The following is a 24,779-nucleotide window of genomic DNA, read 5'->3' as shown; positions in this document are numbered from 1 at the left end:
AATGTATATAAAAAAGTAACCCTTTGAATAGAAAAACAATCCATTGTAGCAGTAGCAATATTTAATGAGCTGACTGCACAAAGAGAATTAAAAACCTCTACAAAATCCACTGAATCTTGGACTTGCTTTTAAATCACCCTGAATTTGAACAATCTACATGGTAAAATGGATTCAAATATATAAAAAGTATAATTACATTCCAAATGCTTATTTAATCATTTAGTGATTACTTCAGAAACTCTTACCTGTATTTACAACTGTATATTCTCACTCTGCCTTCAGTGACAGGTCCAGGGCTATGTACTGTTACCTCTGCAGTGTTTATCTGATCCTCTTCATTGGCATATTCAAAAACCAGAACATAGCGACCCACTTGAGGAACATTTATGGTCATCTCTAAATTGACCTGGGTCAAAATAATTGAAAAACAAAAAAAGGAGTTAAATCTTTCACTCCCTTTTCTTGCAGGAGGCTCCCATTTCCTGCTCTTTTGACTGCTCAGCATTAGCCCAGAGCCAGTCCTGCAGTGTCTCAACAGAAGACATCCAGCAGAATGCAAGCAATGCTTATAAATATCACTTTGTCCTCTAGCAAGAGTCAAACAACTTCAAAAAACAGCTGTCACTATAACAGTTCTAGGAAAGCTGTAAAATAACCCTGGGAAATTGCTATATTATTATTTATCTTCTCCCCAGCAGAAAGGGAAGAAATGTTATGATGCTAAAAAATTGTCACCATCATCTCTAAGCTATCCTTAACAACACACAGAAACTGAGTTTACTTCTCAGTAAATTTTCCAGGAACGCAAAATTCCTACTATAGCAATGCTGTATTTTGATTCCCTACTCCCTGAAGAGTGAAAGTATCTTCTCCTGAAAACAATAACACTTTGAAGCATCAAGGTTTTCTATTAGGCTACTTGCACAAAGTGGTTAACACAATATATGATGCAAAATACTTCTAAGTAGTTAAGTGCTGTGGTTACAAAGGTTTTGTTTCAGTTGACTACATAATTATTTTCAAATTTTTCTCAGTATTTCCTTAGGCTACAAACACTTAAACATGTAAATAAGTCTGTCAACATCCCTCTTGACTTCACTGCAATTATTCATACCAGTAAATTTTGCACATGCATCAGTGATGAAGCACGAGAGCCTGTGGCATATGGGTATTCTTGCTGCACTTGATATTTTTAAAAGAAATATCTGAGCACAGTAATAGAGGCTATAATCATTTCACATCACTATCACATACGTGATAAAAATACCTTGTTTTTTGCCAAACACACTCTAGTAGATCTCATTTCATAAAACATGCTTTGCTTTCAAAGGACCTACAGCAGTGGCATAATTGCTTTGGCTTGTTTTTCAGTAAAGCAAACATTTTACCTAAGTGTAGCTATTTAAGAAAGAAAAAGGATTAATTTAGAGTGATGTATGTACACCATTTCTGCTGACAAATCATTATGTCATTTCTTCTGAACAAGCCAGTATGCCTAAAGGAGAAGAATTTTTATTTAATGAAATGCTTTTGCTAGAGTGGAATGTCCACTCCAGTCATAGTTATAAATCTGCCTACACTGATACTTTTATATAGTTTTGTGTAAAATGCAGATGTCGGTGCAGAGTCAGTTTTAGGGATATGTTAAGATCTGAAAATCCTGAGCTGTAAATCTGCAACTATTTTAGTCTGGTAGGTTTATAGTCAACAGCACAGATGGGACTGCAATTAGCAGGCAGGAATCTGACCTCTCTTCCAGTGATCTGGGCCATCACTGGCTGACTGGGAGCTGGCTGTCGCAGAGGTATTCTGGATTCTCCCCCGTGTCTGAACTGCACTGCCTCTGAACCAAGGACACAGGAAAATCTGCCCAGGGGCAAATGCTGATAGAGCAAGCAGCTTACACCAAAAAAACACAAAAACAAAAGACCAGAACACAGAATTATTATAGTTTTCATGTGCAGCAGGATGATAACAAAATAAACTCAGGGACTGGTTTAGGCTGTAACACATCTACTGACTGTTCTGCTGAAGCAGGCCTGGGACGCGTGCAAGGCTCTGTAATGCGCATCTGCAACAGGGATGCCTCGTAGTAATCACTCGGTAACAGCACCAGATAATCCTAAGAACAAAGAATACAACAAATACTAAAGCATTCAAACACTGATAAAAAGAACATCTCCAGGCTTTCACAATGTAACAAAGAATGAAACCAATCACATAAACAATTTGTACACAGGTTATCTGCAAGATGTGAGTGGGGCTTTTTCTGTTCCTGCTTGGGCCAATAACATCAGAATGTGTTTCCCTAAGTCTGTAATTTCAGAAAGATGGCATGAAGGCAGCTGCCCTGGGATCAGGGAAACTCTGAAGCCAGTCTCCCATCATGTACAAGACAGTGCACTGAAGGGAGCTTCCCTGCAGTTCAGTAACACACAGCCAGATGCCTGCAGTTTTCATCCATGAGTGCAATCCACGAGCACACAACTCAGCTCTGGGCGACTCCACACAGGAGATTCATATATCCCAGATGACTTGATGAAAATACTCCATGTAATCTATTAAGATGTCCTTCAAAAGCTGGTATATTTTTGTTCTGCCTTGCTTACTTAAATTAATATATTAGAGCTTAAGTATAACTGTTAATGTGAGAATATCATGGGCAAAGATTATTAATATATACCTTTTCAAAGGTATTAGTGAAAAAACCCAGCACAATAATACTGTCACTTTCAGCAAGAAATATGTTTTCAAGCTCTTTACTAACACTTTATGTGGCATTTCACAAATTTAATACAGCCTCAGGCTTAATGACTGGAGACACTGCTTTTTATCCCTGTACAAAATACGTAAGAATTTCAGTATGCTGTCTTTGTGATCATATATATTTAAGCTTTTTCATAAATTATCATCCCAAACAATTTCTCATTCTCCAGCAATTTCTTAGAGCTGCTGCTAGAAATTTTTTTCAATTTTTCAGTGAAAGAAAGGAGAGAAAAGATAGGAGGATAAAAGCAGTCAGACATTGACCTGCTCATAATGCAGCAGTCCATTTTACAATACTCTTATGAAGACTTTTTGTCAAGAAACTAATTCCTTGGCTGAGTTAAACTCTAGACACAAGATCTGATATGCAAAAATTACTAATTTTTGTGAGCATTTATGCTTTAGGCTGTATGCTAATAATACCTTATCATTTGAAGGTACATATTCCAGATAGACTGTAAGGAGAAGAAAAATTAGAGCAGGACAAAATCAGAAAATAAATAGGAGGCAGAAGTGTAAATTTTCACAATTGTATTCTGTTTCTTTCACTAGTGCTGAATTTCTCTTGCTTGCAGGGTTCTTCCCTGCAAACAACTCCTAAGCGGTAACTTCATGACAACATTCAAGCAGTTGTTTTCTTCAATTGTTTTCTTACCAAGAGGACTTCCTCTGCCATTATACTGACAGTCCACATGCCTGGAGCCAGTGAAAAAGGCTCTGTGGAGCTTTTTCCTGGGATTGTGATAAAAGCTGGCTCCTTGCTGGGTGGGAAGACAAATTCTTTGCTCTGAGCAGCCCCTGCCAAAAAAAAAAAAAAAAAATCAAGTATAAAGCATAAGTGACTGTGTAAAATATCTCTACTTGCTAGTGGGCTGGATTAATAATTTGGTCCACTAAACTTTGCTTGACAGGAGTTGATAAATGATTTTCAGTCAATATGCAGTAGCAATGCACCTGACCAGACACAGACTATGCAGTGGTTGTTGTTTTCATTCTTATTGCTCTTGAGCAAATTGGTACAGAAAAGCAGAGTTCTGCCCCATGCAATAGCCAATTTTGCAATACCTGAAATGGTCACTTTTTCAGTTTCCCCTTCCATAATTTTCCATTCAACTTCTCTCTGCACTGACTCTCAATATGTTCAACTGACACATTCCATATTCTAATGTGACTTTAAGTCAAATGCTTCAGGTGTTGGAGGTTCTCAGTAGTATCTAAAATGTTTACTTACAGACAGATAACTTCTAGGCAGAGATGATGGGCCAGTTGTGGATGCCCCATCCATGGCAGTGTTCAAGGCTAAGTTGGATGGGGATCTGAGGAACCTAGTCTAGTGGAAGGTGTCCCTGCCCATGGTAGGGGGCTGGAACTGGATGATCTTTAAGCCCCCTTCTACCCAGATAATTCTGTGACTCTATGCTCTAAAGCTGTGGTATGCTTTGTCAAATAGAAGTCATTAGGATCAACTGTTATGAATATTAAAGGTTTCTTCTTTGAAGATCCTGGATACAGACAAAATCTGGTTCCCTGTCTCCCAGCCATTAGAAGCCAGTGATGACCACAAATTTCTGCCACTCTGCTGAATGGTGTCTGTGAAGTCTTCAGTTTTGTCTTGAATTTCTAAAAGGATCTATAGGTATGCCTCTACCATTCAAAGGATATGGAGTAATTACCTTTTATTAGGGCCTGAAAGGCATCACATGTTTTGAGTTCTGTAATCAGAACTAACTTGGTAGACTGGGTTCATAATTTTAAACAAATCCTACTCACTGAATGAAGGCAAAGGCCACATTTAAAACTTGAATATTAAAGGCATGTAAACCAAACAAAGTGTTGTTACCCCTTCTCTAAAACCCCTTCTTAAAAACCCCTTCATAAAATAGTTGAGAGCTTCCAAGAACAGGACTGAAAGTGCTAAGTGTGGCAAACATTTGAAGAAAAAAATGCCGATTACTACTGCAAGCAGGAGTTTCATGCAAACACAGCCACATCAATTACACAGCAAAAATGTACGAGGAGAAGCCCAAAAGCACTGACACTGTTAAAAGTGATGCCTTTTAAGCAACATTAAAGACTTGATTTAGGTGCACCTTGGAATGTCTTCTCTGATCCAACATTCACCTGAGCTGTTGCAGTGCTGAGTTACACCTACCTGCTCCAGGCTGAGAATGACAAGCAGATATGCGAGCAGACAATGTTTCCCCTCCATGGTTAATATACCTCAGGATAATGCGAAATAAGTAGAGGTTTGATTTTTCCACATTCAAAGTTATCCTGACTTCATTCTGAAAAATGGAAGTTAATAAACAAAAACAGCCATAAAGTGCTGAATTGAGGAACAGTCAGAAGCCATGCAAGCACCAGACTAAGGTCCTACAAGAAAGAGGCACATGCAAAAGAGTATATACTGGAATGGCAATGCTGATGTATGATAGAGGAAGACAGGGAAGCCTAGTGAGAAAATTAATTCACTTACAAGTATAATTAGTGCCAATATGTTTTCCCTCAGCAACAGAGATCTTCCCTTTAGAGCTTTTTGAGCCCAGACTGACATAGTGGAGGACTAGGTGGAAGAGCTTAGGGGAAGCCACAGTGATAGGCATAACCACCTCTGGCTGGGAAAAATAAAAAGAAAGGGAAAAAGGAGGAATGGAAAGTATATTACTTGTTACTATCACCCAGAGAAAGAAAAACCACTTGGCAAAGACAAAAAGGCACAGGCAGCTTACAAAAGAGCATAGAATAAAATCCCCTGTGAAATAAAACTCTTGTTGAATACCAGCTGATCTAGAAGGACACAGAATGGCTCAACTAATGTGTGTTAGTGTGACATAGCAACAGTATTTTACTGTTATTCTCCCCACTTGTGCCATAAAGGAGGTATATGCTATCAAGGGCTGTTTCCATTCCTGCCTTTCCAAGGAACAGGCCACAATCATTAATCCTAGTCTGAGATCCCACAGCATACAGACACCTCAGACTGTCACTGAAACTGAGAGGATCTGTTGATCCTCTACCAGATCCTACAGTTGCGTAGGGCTGTAATAGCAGAAATGCTATCCTTGTCCTGGGGCCAAACTGACACCTCCCGACCCACAAAATTCTCTGCATTCACAGAGCGCCATTATTTAGTTTTCAGAAAAACTAAGAGACATGTTAAGCGTCAGTGGTGGATTAGGAAAAAAACAGGATTGGTGCAATCTCATGGGTTTGGTACCTTTCTTTCCATCCTAAATCCTAAAGCTCCCCTCACTATCCAGTTCCCACCAGTTCACCCATCACAATGCACCTGCTGTCCCTTTCCAAGCTACTTGTGGCACAGTGAACTCCCCACCACTGTGGTCCACTCTGCTTCCCCAAATGCAAACATTTTCTCTGTTTCCCACAGCTGAGAAGAGAACAAAAAGCCTGTACAAAATACCCCCAGAAAAGAAATGCAAAAAGCAGCTGAATTAGAAAGCAGGCATTATGAAATCACAGATACCAAAGAGTTGCCTTCATTTACCAATGTGGAATAATACTAAAAATTCAAAAATTATCTGGGATAAAAAAAGCCAAGACTGAAACAACAAAAGAAGAAAGACTGAAAAATGAAGAACATAAAGTATATCATTGTGCAATGGTTATGTGCTTTTGTCCCATTCTATAGTGATTCATTAGTCCCTGGACAAATGGAGGCTGGACATGACTATACCAAAGCCCTGCTTTCAAGGTGAGTGAATAAATCCCATTTATTACTCAAAGCTACTGTTTTAAAATTCTGCTTCATTTGATCAGCAGCTCAATCCAAAGTCAGAAGGGCCCTTCTCAGAGAAATTATTGTGACTTTCTACCTGTGATTTACTTATTCCCTCAGCTGTTGTTTATTTTATTCATAGTCTGTCATGAAACTAAGTAAGTGTTGCCAATATGCTCCTGTTCACAGCTTCTTTTACTGAACCACACATTTTCCTGTTTGCTGTAATGTGAATAATAATAAAAGTTGGCACCTCTCTCTTCTCTACCCAATGTAAATTCAAGTGCAAGATGACTTCAGAGACAGAACATGGATTTACCTGAAAATCTTATGTTTAGAGACCTGTGCAATTCAAATTACTTGGCCAAGCATTAATCTTCTGCTGTTTTCACTGTTCTTGGCATGACAATAATTTCTGCACTTATTATTATAGAGTTTAAAGCTGTAAGTTCCCTCTTTACAACTGTCTCACAAAAAAACCAACCTCAAAGAACATTTCTGAAGAAAGTATATTTGCACAAGCAACATGCAAATGACCTGACAAAAATACCAGCAGTCATTAATTCAAACAGCAACACAGTGCCAAAGAGTTTGGATTAGTCAGATCCTGTCCTTTTTTTTGTCTTTTTTCCATGACCTTCCACACACATATAAAGTATAAAGACATTGTGCCATGTACTTTTGTTTTCATTTTCACCCCGAAGTCTTGAGTGAAATACCAGCTTACCTGTATAGAGGACATCCGCACATATCCTCTCCAACTGAAGCTAGGAAATTCCTGAGGATCGTAGCCAAACCGAATTTTCCCTCCTTGGACAGTAGTACCATCTTCAATCTCAAACTTCATGTGGTGCAGATCAGGAAAAAAATAGTTTTTTTCAGGCCTTTCAAGAAGGAAAAAACCCGCAACAAATCAGTAAAGAATTACCAGTCATTTATTATCTACATTTAAGGGCAAAAAACACTGGAAGGGAGGTGATCTGCTGATGGCTTAGGAATTCTGATAGCAGCTCATAGATTCAAGACAGCTGGTAAGAGGGATGCAATGTGAATTTTCTTTCCAGAAGCTTTTACAGCTTTCCTCTTACCTTTTCCTATACAACTCTTGATAGATACATAGATACATATGCAGTATTATTGCAAAACTGGAACTGGTTATTTAAGGAAACTTCCCAGGAAAATTAATATCAATAACCAGTGCGATTTACCAAGTTAATCATCAACAAACCCAGAACGTCACACGAAAGTACAACAAGGCACTGTGCTGAAGCTGTGCCAGCAGCCCAGCTGGACTCACTCCCGACAGGTGATGCCCACGACGTGCGCCCTGCACCGGCAGCTGCCCCAGGGCTGGGAGCAGACTGGGCTCAGGGATCCTCCAACATCGCAGCGGCAGCCTGGCATGCCAAGAGAAGCCAGTCAGAAAAAGAGGAATGGGAGTTATCAGCAAACACACCACAGCTTCAGCTGATTAAACACCATTAATGACTCCCCAGAGCCCTTTAAACTCTTTCAAACACAACTTCATACATGTGCATAAGCTGAAATTATTTTGAGCTTCCAGTGTTTGTGCCTGTTTCCTTTTAAATTTCTCCTTAGAATGTGACAAAAGTCCCTTTTTTAAAAAAACCTCAAATAATACAACCTGCCACATTGCTAAATGCAAGGCTGCAGTTTTGCAGTACTGCTTTTCAAATGTTTTCCTAGCAAGTCAGCATCTCTGCAGCAATGTCACAAACAAGGAATATGTTAAAAAACTCCACTGAAAACCAAATCTAAAACCTAACTCACAAAAATTGCAAGATGTTAATTTTTCAAAGTCAGGTACCCCAATATTTAACCTGACAAAATTGCAGTTTCTGTATTCATATAATATACATATTTGCAATTGACACTGGACAACAATAGTGAATGACTTTCTACAGGAGACAGGACTTCAGGCACAAACTAAAGGACACCTCTAGTAATGAGGTATAATATATGCTGTACTAAGTAACAAGTATGACAAGGCTAAAAATTTCAAGCTGGATTGAAAGGCTGAGTGCTCCTAAACAAGAATTATGCCATAGTCTAAAAGGACCCTGTTTTCTCATACATGCACAAAATGATTGGGAAGCACAGCAGTAACATCTGCCTTGTTCCTTCTCCTGCTGAAAGGCAAAAGAGGAGTCACAAGCAAGGTTACAGCACCAGCACCAGTGCAAAATGCTGTGCACTTGAGTAATTCAAACATCCCCATTCTAAAAGTACCGCCTAGGGAATTCTAAAGACTTCTGTGTTTAGTGCAAATGTTCCACTAGAGATGTCCTTTTTTGTACCTTGGCAGCCAAAATAATTCTTTTTTTCAAGAGCATAATAACCAGCTTCACAAACATCACAGGAATCTCCACAAACATTAGATTTGCAGTAGCAATGCCCATTTTCCTGTGAAGAAAATAAATTCCATCAAAAATGTTTCAGTACCTTTCCAGAACTTTAATCTCTCAATGCTTTGAATTCTCTCTAATGCTAAAGAGGAAGAAATTTCTAATCTCAAAAAACAAAACACCAACCAAACATAAAACAAAAGGAAAAAAACCCCAAACACATAAAAAAACATTATTTGGACATTATCTCTGTCATTTATCATCTTCAGAAATAGACTAGAAAATACATAAACTCAAGAAGAAAAAATTTTTTAAAAACTTTATACATCCCTAGGATGTGTAAAATTGATCTTTTGATGTATAAAACTAGCTATTTTATGTTCAAAAGCAATAAATAGTGTTAAGATTTCTACCTCAGAAATTGTTAAAATAATTTATCTTTACAATAATCAATTTAATTAATATATTTATTTTAGTTTCTCTTTACCTGCTGACATTCTGCAACTCCACTTAGTGTTCCACTCACATCACACTGACAAGCTGCACAGATGAAAAAAAAAAGACATCTGCATTTCATCTTTTCATGATACTTTACAGGGAAAAACCCCACCACCCTGAATCTGCAATTTTGAGTCAAGGTGCCACAAGGTGGATTTTATTCTGGAAAGTTCAGAACAGCAGACAAGACACTGGTATGAGGTGAGAAGAAAAAGAGAAGGAGAAAGAATGAAGACTTCTAAGTATATGTGATTTACTAGTGTGTTTTAAAGTGGTTTAACTTGTATTTGACAAAAACAGTATTGAGTTTGAATTTACAAATGTTTTCTTTCTTGGAACATTCAGACAATTGATACAAAACCATGTCTTCCAGTCTGACTGGCACCTTCTATTCTGCAGTGCTATTCTGGGACCAAATCAACTCTCCATATGAAACAGAAATGGAGAAAATAGTGCAGGGAGGAACAATGCTAAGCTACAAGTTTGGACAAACCCAGTATTGACTCTGTGATTGAAAGCAGAGAATTACATGGAAAGTGCAGTACTTAATATTTGAGGAGGTGTTTAGTATTTAGAGATCTAAAGTAAAAAATGTAATGACACTATTATCAGTTCTAAAGCTAGTAATCCTAAGTGGCTGTTGTGATGGAATCTGTTCCAAAGGAAACAGTTGGAGAGAATCTTTATATATTTTTTTATCCTTGCCTTTTTAAATTTTCATTAATTATTATTATCTGCCTGAAAAACACTCACTCCCTGTTGGAAAACATTGACAATCATAGGTTATTATACAGATATAAATCCATAACAGATCTGTCACACCCTGAGGCCACAAGAAGGTTTTACACTCTAAGCTAGGAAATAACATAAAGTGAAAAAGCACTTTTTATTTTTCTCAAAACAATGAGCCAAATTCTGATTTCAGGTTACAGGTAAAAATCCTGTCTGGCTCCAGTAGATCTGACACAGGGCCGTCACTGGAACTTCAGAGCACACCCTGGTTCAATACTCAGCAAACACCCATGAAATGATGGCCTGGTTTCTGAAAGTAACTGCTGGTATCATGGGTAATTTACTGCTAATAAGAGTTGTGAGAGTCACAAAGAGCACCACAGACAGTGTCAGAGAATAAATATGACCACATTTCATAAGCCAAATAAATTTGCCATGATGCCATACCTGTACATCCCTCAGGGTTTTCTTTGGCCAGGTTCCAATACAAGGGTTTGCATTTGCTGCAGGTAGGACCTTCGACATGCTGGAGACATTGACAATATCCCTAACAAGAGAAAGGAGCTTATATGGGTATACCTGCTTAATAAAAAATTTACTGATTTTTGCTACTACGAAAAACCTAATATTGTTAAGAGCTCATTCAGTTTACTGACTTTTATAGATACATGGATCTCAGGCCGATCCAGACATCTTAGATTTTTTTTTCTCACACTATCAGCACAGGATTGTTCCACTCTGCATATTTTGTATGTATCTAATTTATTTTGAGGGTCCCAAAGGATGTACTTTCCAATTCTTCTATAGTTTTATTAGAACTGCTCTAAAGTATTAACTAGCTTCCAAAAGGAATAAACCCCATATTTCCTTAAAAATACTAATTAATTTTCATATTTAATCTTTTCTTTACTGGTGGAGGATACACAGAAGCCTACACAGGTACTCCTACCACCCATCAGACTCACCTTCTAGGTGGTCTTTGCCACACATTTAACAATACCTGTAATTTCTGGTAATAAGAAATTACTAATAACCATCATCATATTAATAACAATAATAGTGGAATGGCAACAAAGATGTAATCATTTTTCAAGAATAATTTGATCCTGAAGGCCTGCTGCAGGCCAGACCCACAAGGTCTTTGAGACATGCACAGGCTTGCATCTTCATGTATATGTTAGTATTAAGAGTATACAAAAAAGACATAAACAGATTGCATATTCTATATATAAAAGACAAACCCCCCCATCCTTGACAAGGCTTTGCACTGGTAGGATCAAAGAACAAAACATGCAGTTCATTTCTACTCCTACTCTTCAAACAATCACCTGCAATTCTTCTAGATCCTAAGAGCAGGCTTCAGGGTTTGAGCAATGAGCTGGATGTGCTCAGCAAAGACACATGAATTATTAACATGCACTGTTAGCTGCAGTGGCAGAATACTTACAGAGTGAGAACCAACGCTACCTGCAGGGTCACACTCGCTGTTGACACCTTCATAAAACAAACATATTGAAAGATCTTTTGAAAACAGAGGCTGTGGAATGTAGTAGAGCAGAAGCACAATGTAGCCAGTATGAACTTGAAAGGGCTTTTTATTATGGTTACCTTGGAGAGACTCAAATACTTTAAACTCCAAGACAGCAGAAGCCTTTAGTAATGATTTTTAAAATGTGTATTTAGCCTGATTTATAGTATTTGAGTTTGTATGCAAAGCAGTCACTTGGAAAAACAGAGCACTAACTTATGGAACAGACAGATATTTTCTTAAAGTTCTTGTGCCATCAAAATTGAAATCTTTTAAATGGAAATATATTTGAGAAGATTTATTTTCTTCCCTGTTGCAGAAATAGGAAAGAAAACCCTGGTAAAAGTAGGGAAGGCTTTTACTCACGCAAGCAGTTGGGATAGCTGTAATAGCCTGGAGCACACTGGTCACATCTCAGCCCAGCATAGTTACCCCAGCACAGACACTGCCCTCCAGGACCACAGGTATTCCCCAAAGAGCCAACAGCATCACAACTGCACGCTGCACAGAGAAAAAAAAAAAATAACAGATACATGTCTAAATCTAGAATTTGTCAAAAAACTTACCTTTGAATGTAAGTCAATCATTTACATTCAGGAAACCAGACAACCCATAATTTTACCAGCAAAAATAAATATCCCAAAACAGACGGTTATTCTGCAATTCTGACCTCAACCACTGATAATCTTGGTTCTTGCAGTTCTGTAACTCACAGCTATAATGTGTTTGATGCCTTGCAAAACACATGTAAGGGATATAAATCCATCTTACATTTTGGAAGAATGTCACATGAGAGAAATGCTTAAAAAAAAAACCTTTAAAAATATATTCAATATGTATATGTTGTCAGCTATAACAGTGAACTTCTCATGGAGTTACCACTATTTTGGGCTAACAGCTAAAGACAAGCCCTGCTATTTTCTTGAGATGATTCTGGAATGTTCCACAAGGTCACACTTCACAGGTACAGGAATGGGACCCCATCTGGGCATCCCAGCTGTCCCAGGTACAAGATGAAGTTCTGCAGTTAACCACTTGGATGCAGTTAACCACAAAAGGCTGACTGACAGAGATATAAAGCAAACATTGTCTTCCTGTTACATGTTCATGTTTCTGGTTCCCTCTTTTGGTTTCTCTTTCTGCTGCAGTCAAAGACATCTGACTTTGCTGTGTTTACTTTAAAGATGCTTGGAAAGACACAGGGCTTACTAGGAAGTTAGTGTAAGAGAAATATAAACACTGAAGCTTCCAAGAACAATACCTACACTAGAGTCACCCATAATTTGATTATCGTATATCATTCTCTCCTAATTTTAAGTATTAGTGTTTTGTTTAAAGGCTCTGTTTTGATATCACTTTATTTGAATAAAGCTTCTATTGAGTTCAACAAGTCATGACCAGAGATATTAGTTCTAGTCACAGCAGCCCAAAAAATATAGATCTGTCTCTCTTTTGAAGATGGCAATTCCTTACCGGAGTAGCAGGCTGGGCTGCTCACTTTCTCCCACAGCTTGCAGCATGCTGTGTTAATTTATGTTTAAACCCATGGCAGTTCTTTTTAACTGAACAAACTGTGAAATGCAGCAGTTCTGAGTAATCCCACTGACTGTCTTTTCAAGTATTTTTATCTGTCTTTTACAATTTGTTTTTGCATGCTCTTTTAAGCTTTTATGTCTCTTTTCAGCTTTTGGTGTTCAAAGATCAAACATATTCAATATGGGTTTGATTTGCTTCAAGATTGCTACTTGATTTTGCTCTATGAAAATAAAAAAGGTTATTTTAAAACCACTGAACAGCATGTACCAATGCAGAATCCTGATTTTATGTTTTTCATTAAAAATGTTCATCTACTCCAGACCATAAAACCCACAATCATATGGTGTTTCTTTATTCTACCCATTGTGTTTGGTAACACAACGTAGCTCATTTTTGCAAGGTACCACAGTTTAACTCCAGCTGACAACTAAGTATAAGCAACCACTCACACCCCACCTATGGGATGGGGAGAAGAATTGGGGAAAAAAGGTAAAACAGCACTATACTCAGTACTAGGAATAAAATTAATTCTACCCTAGCTGAAATCAGGGCATGAGGGTATAAAGAATTCTGCTGTCCCTGTATAGGAGATAAACAACTGTAAAAACCCAAAAGAATAAGACTGACATAGCCCACAGCCAAAAATAACAAGAGAGAAGAAAGCAAATCATTATTTTATATATAAGTCTTGTTAATCAGCACAGGAAAACACATACCAGAAATCTGCAATATTCTTTCTCAATGGAAAAATTACTAAGGATTAAGGGCTCCCTCTCTCATTCACTTTAAAGACAGACAAAACCTAGGGCCAATGAGGAGTTGATGGAAGTCCTCATAAGCACACAAATCCATTATGACACTCAAAAGTTATACTCTATTAATTTCCTTGTCTTGCAAAAAAGCAAGATAGTCCTTGGTGGGAAACTCCAAAGAGATCTTTTAGGTTTCATGCCTACGTGGACACAGGTTGGGTTAGCTCCTGTCAAATTATCTGAAAATGAGTGAGAAACTACCACGAAGGGCAAAATAAGAGCTTCAGATTTTCAAATTTGCAGAACACTCCTTTTACATGGTACCAAACTGTGGTACCAAACAAGGTACCAAATACTCCCTGCAAAAGCAGACCAGTGCTTCACAGTTCTGCTATGCTGGTTCCTCAGCAGTCAAGTGTGACCTGTTGCTGTGGGCCTCTATGTAAGAACAGATCTCAAATGCTTTGGTTATTAGTTAGACAGCTGTGCTGACTGAGGGTACATCAAAGAGTCTGACCACAAGGATTAAAAAAGGCCTGAAATTGGAGAATTAAAATATATGAAGATTTCACTCTAGAGCACAAGAGGAAGTTGCCCAATTGCTGCTGTGAACATTGCTCTGGCTGCTGTCCTGGAAAGCACTGCTGTCTGCCTTTTCAGGGTGCTGTTTGATGCTGTATATGCGATCAGCAGGCTTACCTTGACAGGCAGGGAATGAGTGGTGGCCAGGCTGGCAGCTGTCACACTGAAGTCCAGCAACTCCTGAGCGACAGAGGCACCTCCCAAGAAAATCACAGACTTCGGGCTGGGTACCCAACAAGTTACATTCACACACTGCCAATGAGAAAATATATTTCAGAGGCAGCCTCTGTATGGCTCTCTTCTTTTGTCTTTCTTAAAATAAAAATACATTTGAAAAAAAGAGAAGTAAAAGCAACTCCCTGCTCCCTGATGCTCAACAAGACAACAATTTTCCCATCAGATTTACATGGATTCATAGCAGCTTTTATTGATTGCTCACATCTGCAACAATTCAGGAACAAAGAAAACATAAATTAAAGAGCAAGGAAGCAGGTTCAAAGTTCAATTATTGGTGTCAAAGCACTACACTTGGCCTGGTCCCACTGAGAGTCTGATTTATCAGTCCCAAGTGGTTTGCCAACTATTGAGAGTAGTTCCATCACTTATGGGATTGAAGCAAAACAATTCATTGTTTAGCTTTACAATCTCAAGTGGGAGTGGTCAATAAATAACCTAAAAAGACTGTAAAGAAACAGCTATTAAAGTTCAAAACCAGTCAGTTTTCTAGTATTTATTAAATAGGGTAGCTTGGTGCATCAAAGTGACGTTGCAAACCCATATTAAACACAACTTGTAAAAAAAAAAAAACAAGAATAAGTAACAGAAATATTTCCAAATTTATTTTAAGTTTAATCAACGTTGCTAAATCCAAGCACAAACTAAAGTCTGGCAGCTGCATCAAACAGCAGACAGCAACCAAGGAAACGGGAATTTTTAGATCAAAATCTCCCCTCGTCACATTATTCTTCTTTGACTTTTGTGAGTTTTGGGAGCGCCTGTTATGAATACATCTCTATGGCAAAATAACTTCATCCTTCAGTATAAAACTTGGTGTTTTGGATATGCTTGCCAAAAGAGAATGTTTGGCTTACCCTGGCAGAAGGGGTACTGAAAGTAGCCAGCTGCACAGGTATCACAGGATAACCCCGCAAATCCAGTTCGACATCTGCACTGCCCGGTACTTCCATCACAGTCACTGCCCAGCACTCCTGCACCGTGGCACTGGCATGCTGAAGAGCACATTTGTAAAGAAAATATTTGCAGCATTATGATCTTAAAGTTCTTATTTCCTTTGGAAGCCAAAAGTTGGCATTTATCCTGGAGCACAGGCTCCAAGTGTCAAAGAAACTACGCCACTTACACAGACATTGTGGGCCAAAATACCCTGGTTTGCAGCCTCCTTCTAGTTAAAACAGGAAAGAAAAAGGAAAAAAAGAAAGTGAGTGCATATAATCCCTGAATTCCTTGTAATTTTGCAGCAAAAAATAGATCAGTACTTAGTAAATATTATTCTTGAATAAAAATACCCTATTTGTAGGAGTCTTACGTGCAAAATCTCATTCAAAAAACCACAATTTGCAATTGTGCTTAGTCTGACAGCAAAAATGTACAACTTCTACTAAAACTTCCATTTAGAGGCAGATGCCTTTTTTATGCCTTGAAATTCAGATGTTGCTTGTTTAAATGGTAAAGAGCTCAAGATCTGTTTTCTCCTGTTATATTGATTCACTTTCCTTTAGATTTTTTTTTTCTTCCTTTTAAAAATTTGTGGGAAAAGGGGATATGCAACTCAGAGACCTACCAGGGAAATTATTTTGGATGCTGTACCAAGGTTAAGTGCATTATATGTATGCAAGTGATTAAGTGCTAGCTGTGATGATATCTCTGTTGTGCAGAATGATAATATAGGCTAAAAAATATAAGCCCACCAAGGGAATAATTTTATGGATTTCAGGAAGTTTTGCAGTGGGCTAAACAAGAAATATGAAGCTTTCTTAGAAATCAAAGTCCTTCACTGCCAAGGGCAACATACAATTTGCCAGGTGAGAGAGAACAGTCCAGAGGCAGAGGCCAGTTAGCGTCAAGAAAGAGATTTACACCACAAAGCAGTGGTTGTCATGTCAGAAAGTTGTACATGTCAGAAAGACTTGATGGATGTGTTCTTAAGTGCACCAAACAAGATGGTCAGCTCCTCCTGCAGATGTTTGCCAGGGGCTCGCTGAAGTTATTTTGATCCATAACTCTTTCTGGAGATAGCCCACCTAACTGTTTGGTATAAATGTGACAGTATGATGAACTTCTGGCAAGAACAAAAGTTGTCTTGAAAGATAAATACCAACAGAGGCAAAATTGCTACCTAAAAATCAACTCAATTATTCTAGTATTCTACAAAAGAGCAGGCACCACTGAAACAGTAAAAAATAGCAACATGAGGAAAAACAGTGAAATGGGGGAAAACCACCAAGAACTTGCCTATTATGTCACCAGCTACACCATCACTTGGAATTGAAGAAGTAGAAGCATATACAGGAGCATCTTTAAAACAAAAGAAACAACAAGGAACATTTGAAACAAACACATTAAAAATCATGGCAAAAAATGAAATCCTCTACCATCAATACCAAGAGCATGATATTCATATGACTCTAGTAACCAACTTCAGCTTAGTAACAAACTTCAGTTTTTCTTAGGAAAGAGGTAAGAGACTTAGCACTTTTGATTCCCAATTCAGATACAAGGTTCCCATCTCAAAAAAGCAGTATGAAAGGCCAGACACCATTTGGAAATGCCAGCAGGTTGCTTTCCTGCTCCTTATCCTTTTGTACAGAAAGCTTTCTTACACTAGACAGCATTGTGAGAATTATCTAAGGATCTTTGTATTTATTTCAGATTTCCTGCTTCCAGCTGAAGGTCCATCTCCTTCTATGTGGCATTACCACCTGCTACACAAACTGCCATAATTTATGACATGTACATCTTAATGTAAGATGTACTGGAGAGTCCTCCAGATTGTCTTTCCTATTCTTAAATTTTCTTGCATTGACATGGAATCTAAAGTTAATGAGCTACACACATCACTGGGACTCAAATCAATGTCTACCTGAGCTGAACTAATTTAAAAATGTCAGATTTCAATCAAGAAGATATATGAGTTGTGATATATGAGTTGTGATATGAGTTCTGATATATGTGTATCAAGAAGATATATGAGTTGTGAATGCAGTGTATTGACACTATTCTATCACAGCCATTGAATTCAAACAACATTCAGCTTTCACAGTTTGTCTTTTTTTCCTTTGTTTTGTATTGTTTTCCCTCTTCTTGTGTTTCCATTGTGGTACTTCTCTTCTAGTCAGAGCTCAGATCCTGCCCCAGAGCAACACTTGTTTTTTGCCAGCTGTCAGAAACACACATCTTTTTTCCTGAAGGCACAAAACATCCCATTGGTGCATTTCTGCAATCTTTTCATGGAGTCGGAAGCTTTTATGTATCAATCCTGATGCTACATTTTCTGCTCAGTTATTTCAGATGTAATTTTTATAGGAAAAGCACTGTTTATCAGAGATGCAAGTTCCACATTCTAGGAGGTGTCAAGGAGAACACATACCTTTTTTCTCCCCTCTCTGTCATTACAGTCATGTTCTACTTCTCTGTGCAGGTGTTCTTTATTCCTAAAAATCCTGACACACGTTTAAACAATTTTTTCAGGACTTTAGGACTGGAGTTCACAATTCAGTGAGTTCACAAGTTACTCATCAGGCTGTAAACCTGATGTCTCAAATGATTTCAAAATTTTGAAAATGCAGCACAATCTCTGTTTTTCAAGTCACTATTATTTTGTTAAATAAACCCAACTCTCTTCAGTATTGTAAGAACTGATTTATCAGAACATATAAACATGTGAAGCTGAAATACCAGATGTTTTTTAACCAAGTCAAAAGCAATGAAAACCATTCACTCTTTAATGCAGAAAAAGAGGGAATTTTACTTGTATACTTACAGACACAAAATGGGTAACCATAGAATCCATCAGCACAGCGTTCACAGTGGTCTCCCTGGAAATTGTGCTTACAGAAGCAGCGGCCAGACCCTTCCTCACAGCCATCTGCATGCTCCAAGTTACAACTGCAGGCTAAGTAAAAGTATCAGCAATTAGGCACTCATTAAAAAATAATCAATTGGCCTTTTACAGCAGTGCACAATGGCATTGTAACAACAAACCTGCAGATGTGAATGACTCATTATTTAAAGACTTAACATTTCCCAAGTCTTTACATATCACCAATACCTCCCTTAAAAGAAAAACCCATGTTATTTTCTTAGAGCATTTAGGAGTTTTTAATTCCAAAAGCTGCATGTTGTTCCTCCACAGCTATTTTTCTGTGGCAGCCACTCATCTCTCTCTGTAGTCTAGGCTAAGCACCACACTATTCACTTTCATTTACACACTACACGCAAAGCTCTGCTGCTTTCCCACTCCTTTCAATCCCCAAGCACAGCATAACTGTAGTTTCCTCCTACCTCCTATCACATGGCTCCTTCAGCCTCCTTGTAATCCAACACTTTCCTCTTACCTATATCGGTTCTTTTTCAAATGTTCTATCAGTAATTACCCTATTGCATCACTTATTAGTCGATGGGCTCAGCACTGCATGAGATCAGAGTCGTGATCCTTGTGATTTTTTTGAGCTATAGAATAAAATTTTCAAGTGACCAAGGGTCAAAAGATAGCTCACATGTACATCAGAGAGCTAAGAGAAACAAGATCACAAGAACAGGAGATGAGAATGGTTTCCCAGGGGTTCTGAGGTCCTCCTCACTGCGGGGTGTGTAGCAATATCCCAGGTTTCCATGGTCCTATCTCCTCCGTACCCTTTTATGGCCTATTTTCTATCTTTCTGCTGTTCTGAGTAAGCTCATATGACACTAAGTTGAGAAGAATATAATTTAAAAGGTTTAAAGCAACACAGAATTTAATTTGTAGCTCCTCTCCAACATCTTTTGTCCATTTTTTCATTTTTTCTTCCCCCAAAAGACATATCCTATGCCTTGATTATAGCCCAAACCCCTCAAGCCACCAGGAGAAGATACTCCATAGAGAAGGACTCACGTATGCAACCATCGGGAGCTCTCACTGGAACACCATAAGGACGATAGTAACCTTTTGCACACTTCTCACAGTTAATCCCAGCTGTGTTATGCTGTGCAAAATAAAACAAAACGATAAGACAAGATAAGGAGAGGAACTTGGAAGAATTAAGAAACAATAACATCCTTTACACTGTTTCTATATACAACTAAGAGGGGGAAAAGAATTGAATATGACTGTAATAAAGAATCAATCATCATGTAGTGTTCTTTAACCATCTGTTCTCTACAGGGCTCTGAATCCTGGTATTCTCACATAAAGCATCTGAATTTTTTCTTAAAGCACTATAAACCCCTCCTCCCATTGAAAAAAAACCTTTGGAAAAACATCTCTTTATACCCTAAAGTATCTCCTTTTAGGCTACTTTCTTACATATATATTGTAAGAATATCTTTCTTATGTATATATTGTTCAAGAAATGGCAACATTAATTTTTTCTTATCCTATATATTAATTTTCTGACTATCTTGTGTCTAAGATCAGCAATACCAGAAGAATCCAAAAACTGAACAGTCCAGCCAGCACAAAATAGATTTTCCACTAGAAAAGTATATATCTCTATAAATATGTGGTTTAGGCATACCAGAAAAAAAAATCCTAAGTAATTTGAACTAGAGCAGTGATGGCAAGTACAAGTTGAGTAAATCATGGTCATGAGGCACCCTGATGAGCTCACAGACACAAGTGCCAGGGAACCAGAGCAGGAAGCTCTGCCCTGGAGCAACTAAAACAATTCCCCCAGCTCCCACTCCCTGTTTAGTTCCTCCTTAGGGGATGTTGCAATTCAGGGACACAGCATTTCCTGCATGGGCTGGTGAGCAGTTCATGAGCAGGGCACTCAGGACTCTGCAAGTTCTTCAGCACTGCTCACTCCAGTGGCACATGAGTGGCCTTAGCCCAGACAGAGCTTTGGGAAGATGCCAGATGGACAACACAGCAGGGTAATTAAAAAAAGTAATCCAGAAGCTATTTTGAATGCATGAAAGAAAGACAAGTAAACAAGACAAATAGCAGAATTACAGTTCTGGGCTTCTGAAAAGCAGATTTGTCCTTGCTCAGAGAGCTGCTTAAGAAGATCCTGTGTGAAAGTGTCCTGGGTAGGAAAGGGGACCAAGAGAGTTGATTCTTGTGGACTAGAACTAGAACAGTTTTTTCCAACATGCTAGCATGGCAGAAGGCCAGCACAGATGGAGTTCCTGACTGATCTCAAACTCAAAAAGAAAGTGCATGGAAGGTGAAAGCAGGGACAGGCTATTTGGTGGCAATACAAAGACATTGCCCAAATATGCAAAAGTAGACTTAAGAACGGCAAAGCTTAGCAGAGTTAAAACTAGCAAGGAAGGTGATGTGCAAAAAGAAAGATTCCAAGCATAGAGGAGCAGCAAAAGGAAAGCTGATGGGGGAAGAGGCCAATTGCTCAGTGGGGAAGGAGAGCCAGTGAACACATTTAGAACAGACAAAGGACAAGGAGGTGATGGGACATATCCAGCATAGTTTACTCGGGCAAAATACTCTCAAATCAACCACATGGACCCAGTCTGTGATACGACAACAGGTGTTGTGGGCAGACCCACACAGATGGTGAGGGACAGAAGCACATGACATCCAAGAAGGTGGTTGGGTTTCTTCAGCATTAAGAAGAAGAGGGTGAATTTATTGCTACCAACAACTACAGGATCAGAGAATACAGAGGGGATGGACCTGGACTCCCATCAGAGGTGCAAAGAAAAAGGACAGAGGCAACAGGCACAGACTGAAACATGGGAAATGTCAATTAGATATTGGAGACAAAATATGTCATGCAGGCAGTCAAACACTGGAACAGGTTGCCATGAGTAGCTGTGGCATTCCAATCTTTGGAGGTGTTCAAAGCTTGGAGGAACGAGTTCCTGAGCAATCTGATCTAATTAGACCTACTCTGAGTAGGATTGTGTGATTTCCAGAGCTCCTTTGTCACCTTATTCTAAATAAACTGATATTATCTTTGTATGCAACACTTAATTTATATCACTTCTTCATTTGGGCATCCATTCCTAAAATTTTTCTTTCCCCTGACACAAACAGAAAAATTAAACTAAAATTCATGCCCTTTGTTTTGCCAATGAAAACAGAAAACAGAAACAAAAACCCCAAACAAACAAACAAAAAAACCAAACCCAAAACAAACCCAACAAACACCCTTCCTCAAAACAAAAAAAAAAAGAAAGCTATAATTGGATTAATAGTAAACTCACTTAATCCAACCTAATTTAAAAAAATTAAAATTAATTAAAACAATTGGTATCAGGATTTGTAGATTAGACTATTTTTGCTATTTTCTATATTTGAAGCAGTATTAAAAGAAATGTTCTTTTGTAAACAAAGAGCTGATAGAAAGGACCAACATGGTAAATCTTACTAGACTGCATGAACAAAGTTCTGCACAGAAATGTTGATGGGAAGACAAAGAACATTTCTTCTACTCATGTTAGTAAAAATAACGCTATTCTCTTCTGCCTTTTGGACAATACCTGATTATGTTGTGGCAAAAATATGGAAAATATAGTCTACACTGGATATTTGCCTTTTTTGTTGCTTAAATACAGCTATATTTTAAAATGCACAACATTTTAATCATGATGCATAGGTTTCATAGGAACGTAGAATTGATGATCATTTTTCTGCAAAGCAAAATTCTGGTCAGCTGCTTGTCATACATCAGATGACTTGATAACAAAAGGAAGACAGACTTCCAAGTAAGTCTGGATTTATTTAACCACGAGATCACTGAACTAATGAATGACTCAGATTGTAAGGGACATCAGGAGGTCAAGTAGTTCAGTCTTGCAGAGATAAGGCCCAGATTAGATCTTTATCAGAGTCTTATTTGATCTTTCCTTGTAGTCATTGCCAGAGTAGAACAAAATCAGAACGAAAGAAATTCTTGCTCTTTCCAAGAGTGTGCTATCCATTTATGACACACACAGTGTAAGGTCTCTGATTCCAAATTCACAACTTTTGATTCAATCCAATAGAGCCTCTAGGACATTTAGAAAGCTCATTCCCCTGAGGGAATGACTTTGGTTGGTGTGGAGGGGGAAGGTGCCTAATGGCTGTTTTCCTCTACCTAAGGCATCTTTCCTCTACACAAATGACAGAACCAACTCTTCTCATGTAAGCACAGCTGAAGCCCAAAAGCCAACTATCACACAACTGGGGAAATTCCTACAGAACAGGAGTATGATTAAGTGTTGTTAAAGGTTACCCAGAGTGTGTGTAAAGTGCATCCTCAGAAATTTGCAGAATTCAACTGGACGTTTCTCAGTGCAAGAAGATATAATTTTGCATTCAGCCTTAGTTTGAGTGGAGCACTAGTCCAAAAGGATTCCAGAAGGCTCTTCTATGATTCTGTGCTTTCCCAATACCTATAACTTTCTGTCTTGGTATAGTCTAGATCCTCCTTTATTTCTGCTGATGAGAAAGAGTCCTCTGTGTTTTGCCACAGCAAGGAACCAGCTGGCCTGAACTGACATTTTATTTGGTTAATTTTACTTCCTTCAGTTAAGCAGGGAAATGGCAGAGTTTGCTACAACAGGAAAGGGAATTTTTATAGCTGATCAAATTGTTTGCTTTGATTGTGTGGTTTTATTTGGATCACACAGGACTGAGCATAAATACAATTTTTATGTGTCTTTTACACATTACCAAGCAATATTAAACAAGGTAAATTATTTTCACGCACCTTTTTCCACACTTTGAGTACAAGTAGTAAAACCATCAGACAAATGGTCTTTTCTGGACTGGTCAGACCCAAAACTACTGGTGTGAGCATTTTTCTAAACTGATCAAAATGACCTTTTTACCTGGCAGTTAATGCAGACTCCTCCACCTTCATAATGCCCATGGATGTTTAAGCTTGCTCGTTGCTGATCGACATCAGCATCATAGAAGCAATCAGTGGCATGTCCGTGGCAATTGCAGGCTGAAAAAGTAATGTTCCAGGTCAGCTTTCTCTATAATGCTGGAATTTAGCAATCTCTAGCATTTACTTCCAGCAGAGGTATAAAAGTAGATTAGAATTTTTTTATGTGTGTACATACACTCAGGCATGCTGAAGTATACTCAGAAGCACACACTTAGCTATAAACAACTGGATTTTCATAACAGAAAGATAGTACAGTAATGTGGACATGAAGAAAACGTGCAGCTAGTCTTACCAGAGAAAGCAACACTTGTACTATCTCAAAACTGTATAATTATGCATAAATGCAGAACTAGGAAACTCCAGAAGAATGGTCACAGTAGTTTTTCTTTTTAATTATCAAAAACATATTCAAATGTTTATTTTGCTACATCTCAAAAATACATCTGGACTGATGCTATGTGTACAAAGCTTTTATTTAAAATTAACAATTATAGATAAGATACATTAAATAAAAAGACCTACTCCAAAGAACTCTCATATTCAGCTGTAGCTACAGATATAGCAGCAAACTCGGCTATAATATAATTCTGATTAGAAGCCAACCATAACAACAAACAAATAGAATAAACCAAAGTGCCATAAATTCATTCAATGTCCTCTTTTTTTTTTTTTTTTAATTTGATTTTCCTTCTTTGATGTAGAGGCAAATGGGAATATTTTTGAAAGAATGCAGGTAGCAAAAACATGCTTCCCCAAGCATCTGGGTGCTAGCTGATCTTTAAATTACAGGAAACTGCTTTCCCAGGAAATTCGTAAAGTTATGACTTGATAAAGCTATTACTGCATGTTTAGGGAAATACTCCCTTCATCTGGACCAGGGGACATGAACCTCTGGAAGACAGTGGGTTACAGAAGCTAAGGGCTCTGCCCATTCTTCAGGATGAGGGAAGCATATCGAAGGTAATCCTTCCAAGCTCTATTCCAAGTTCCTGGCACTACTGGGAGGACAATTCAGGGACAACTGATTCTCCATGTCTTGTTACATAATCATAGAGACATGAGAAGAGAAACTGCATCATTCTCTGCATTCTCTCTATGTCTTTTTATCTGAAGAATTGTGGATAAGGAAGCCTTTTCCTAGAAATCACCAACCACACCGTTGAGGAGGTGCCCTGCCATCAGGCTCCCTTATGGTCTGCTGACAAGAACTGGACAGGGTTCAAGACTCGG

The 24,779-nt window shown here is 38.2% G+C and overlaps 1 protein-coding gene across 3 annotated transcripts in view; it reads right to left on the bottom strand.

The window, feature by feature from the left end:
- LAMA3 (laminin subunit alpha 3) overlaps window positions 1–24,779 on the bottom strand; it is a 106,546-nt gene that overhangs the window by 58,150 nt on the left and 23,617 nt on the right. The window contains exons 8-26 of one of the 3 annotated variants that reach the window (XM_031503734.3): window positions 23,488–23,606; window positions 19,607–19,697; window positions 18,497–18,628; window positions 16,969–17,031; window positions 15,857–15,898; window positions 15,588–15,725; window positions 14,614–14,748; window positions 11,993–12,127; window positions 11,546–11,592; window positions 10,546–10,645; window positions 9,356–9,408; window positions 8,821–8,926; window positions 7,800–7,899; window positions 7,230–7,386; window positions 5,243–5,381; window positions 3,422–3,564; window positions 2,022–2,122; window positions 1,749–1,899; window positions 246–406 (exon numbers count right to left, since the gene is read on the bottom strand). In XM_031503734.3, the coding sequence (XP_031359594.2) occupies window positions 246–406; window positions 1,749–1,899; window positions 2,022–2,122; window positions 3,422–3,564; window positions 5,243–5,381; window positions 7,230–7,386; window positions 7,800–7,899; window positions 8,821–8,926; window positions 9,356–9,408; window positions 10,546–10,645; window positions 11,546–11,592; window positions 11,993–12,127; window positions 14,614–14,748; window positions 15,588–15,725; window positions 15,857–15,898; window positions 16,969–17,031; window positions 18,497–18,628; window positions 19,607–19,697; window positions 23,488–23,606 (2,113 nt within the window). Of the gene's footprint in view, window positions 1–245; window positions 407–1,748; window positions 1,900–2,021; window positions 2,123–3,421; window positions 3,565–4,918; window positions 5,052–5,242; window positions 5,382–7,229; window positions 7,387–7,799; window positions 7,900–8,820; window positions 8,927–9,355; window positions 9,409–10,545; window positions 10,646–11,545; window positions 11,593–11,992; window positions 12,128–14,613; window positions 14,749–15,587; window positions 15,726–15,856; window positions 15,899–16,968; window positions 17,032–18,496; window positions 18,629–19,606; window positions 19,698–23,487; window positions 23,607–24,779 lie in introns of all 3 variants that reach the window. The other 2 variants (XM_085572010.1, XM_085572009.1) reach the window with 2 other exon arrangements.

The sequence above is a fragment of the Lonchura striata genome, chromosome 2 (genome assembly GCF_050655825.1).
Source record: "Lonchura striata isolate lonStrDom1 chromosome 2, ASM5065582v1, whole genome shotgun sequence".
In the NCBI taxonomy this organism is placed as follows: domain Eukaryota; kingdom Metazoa; phylum Chordata; class Aves; order Passeriformes; family Estrildidae; genus Lonchura; species Lonchura striata.
This window is presented reverse-complemented; position numbering and strand designations above follow the sequence as displayed.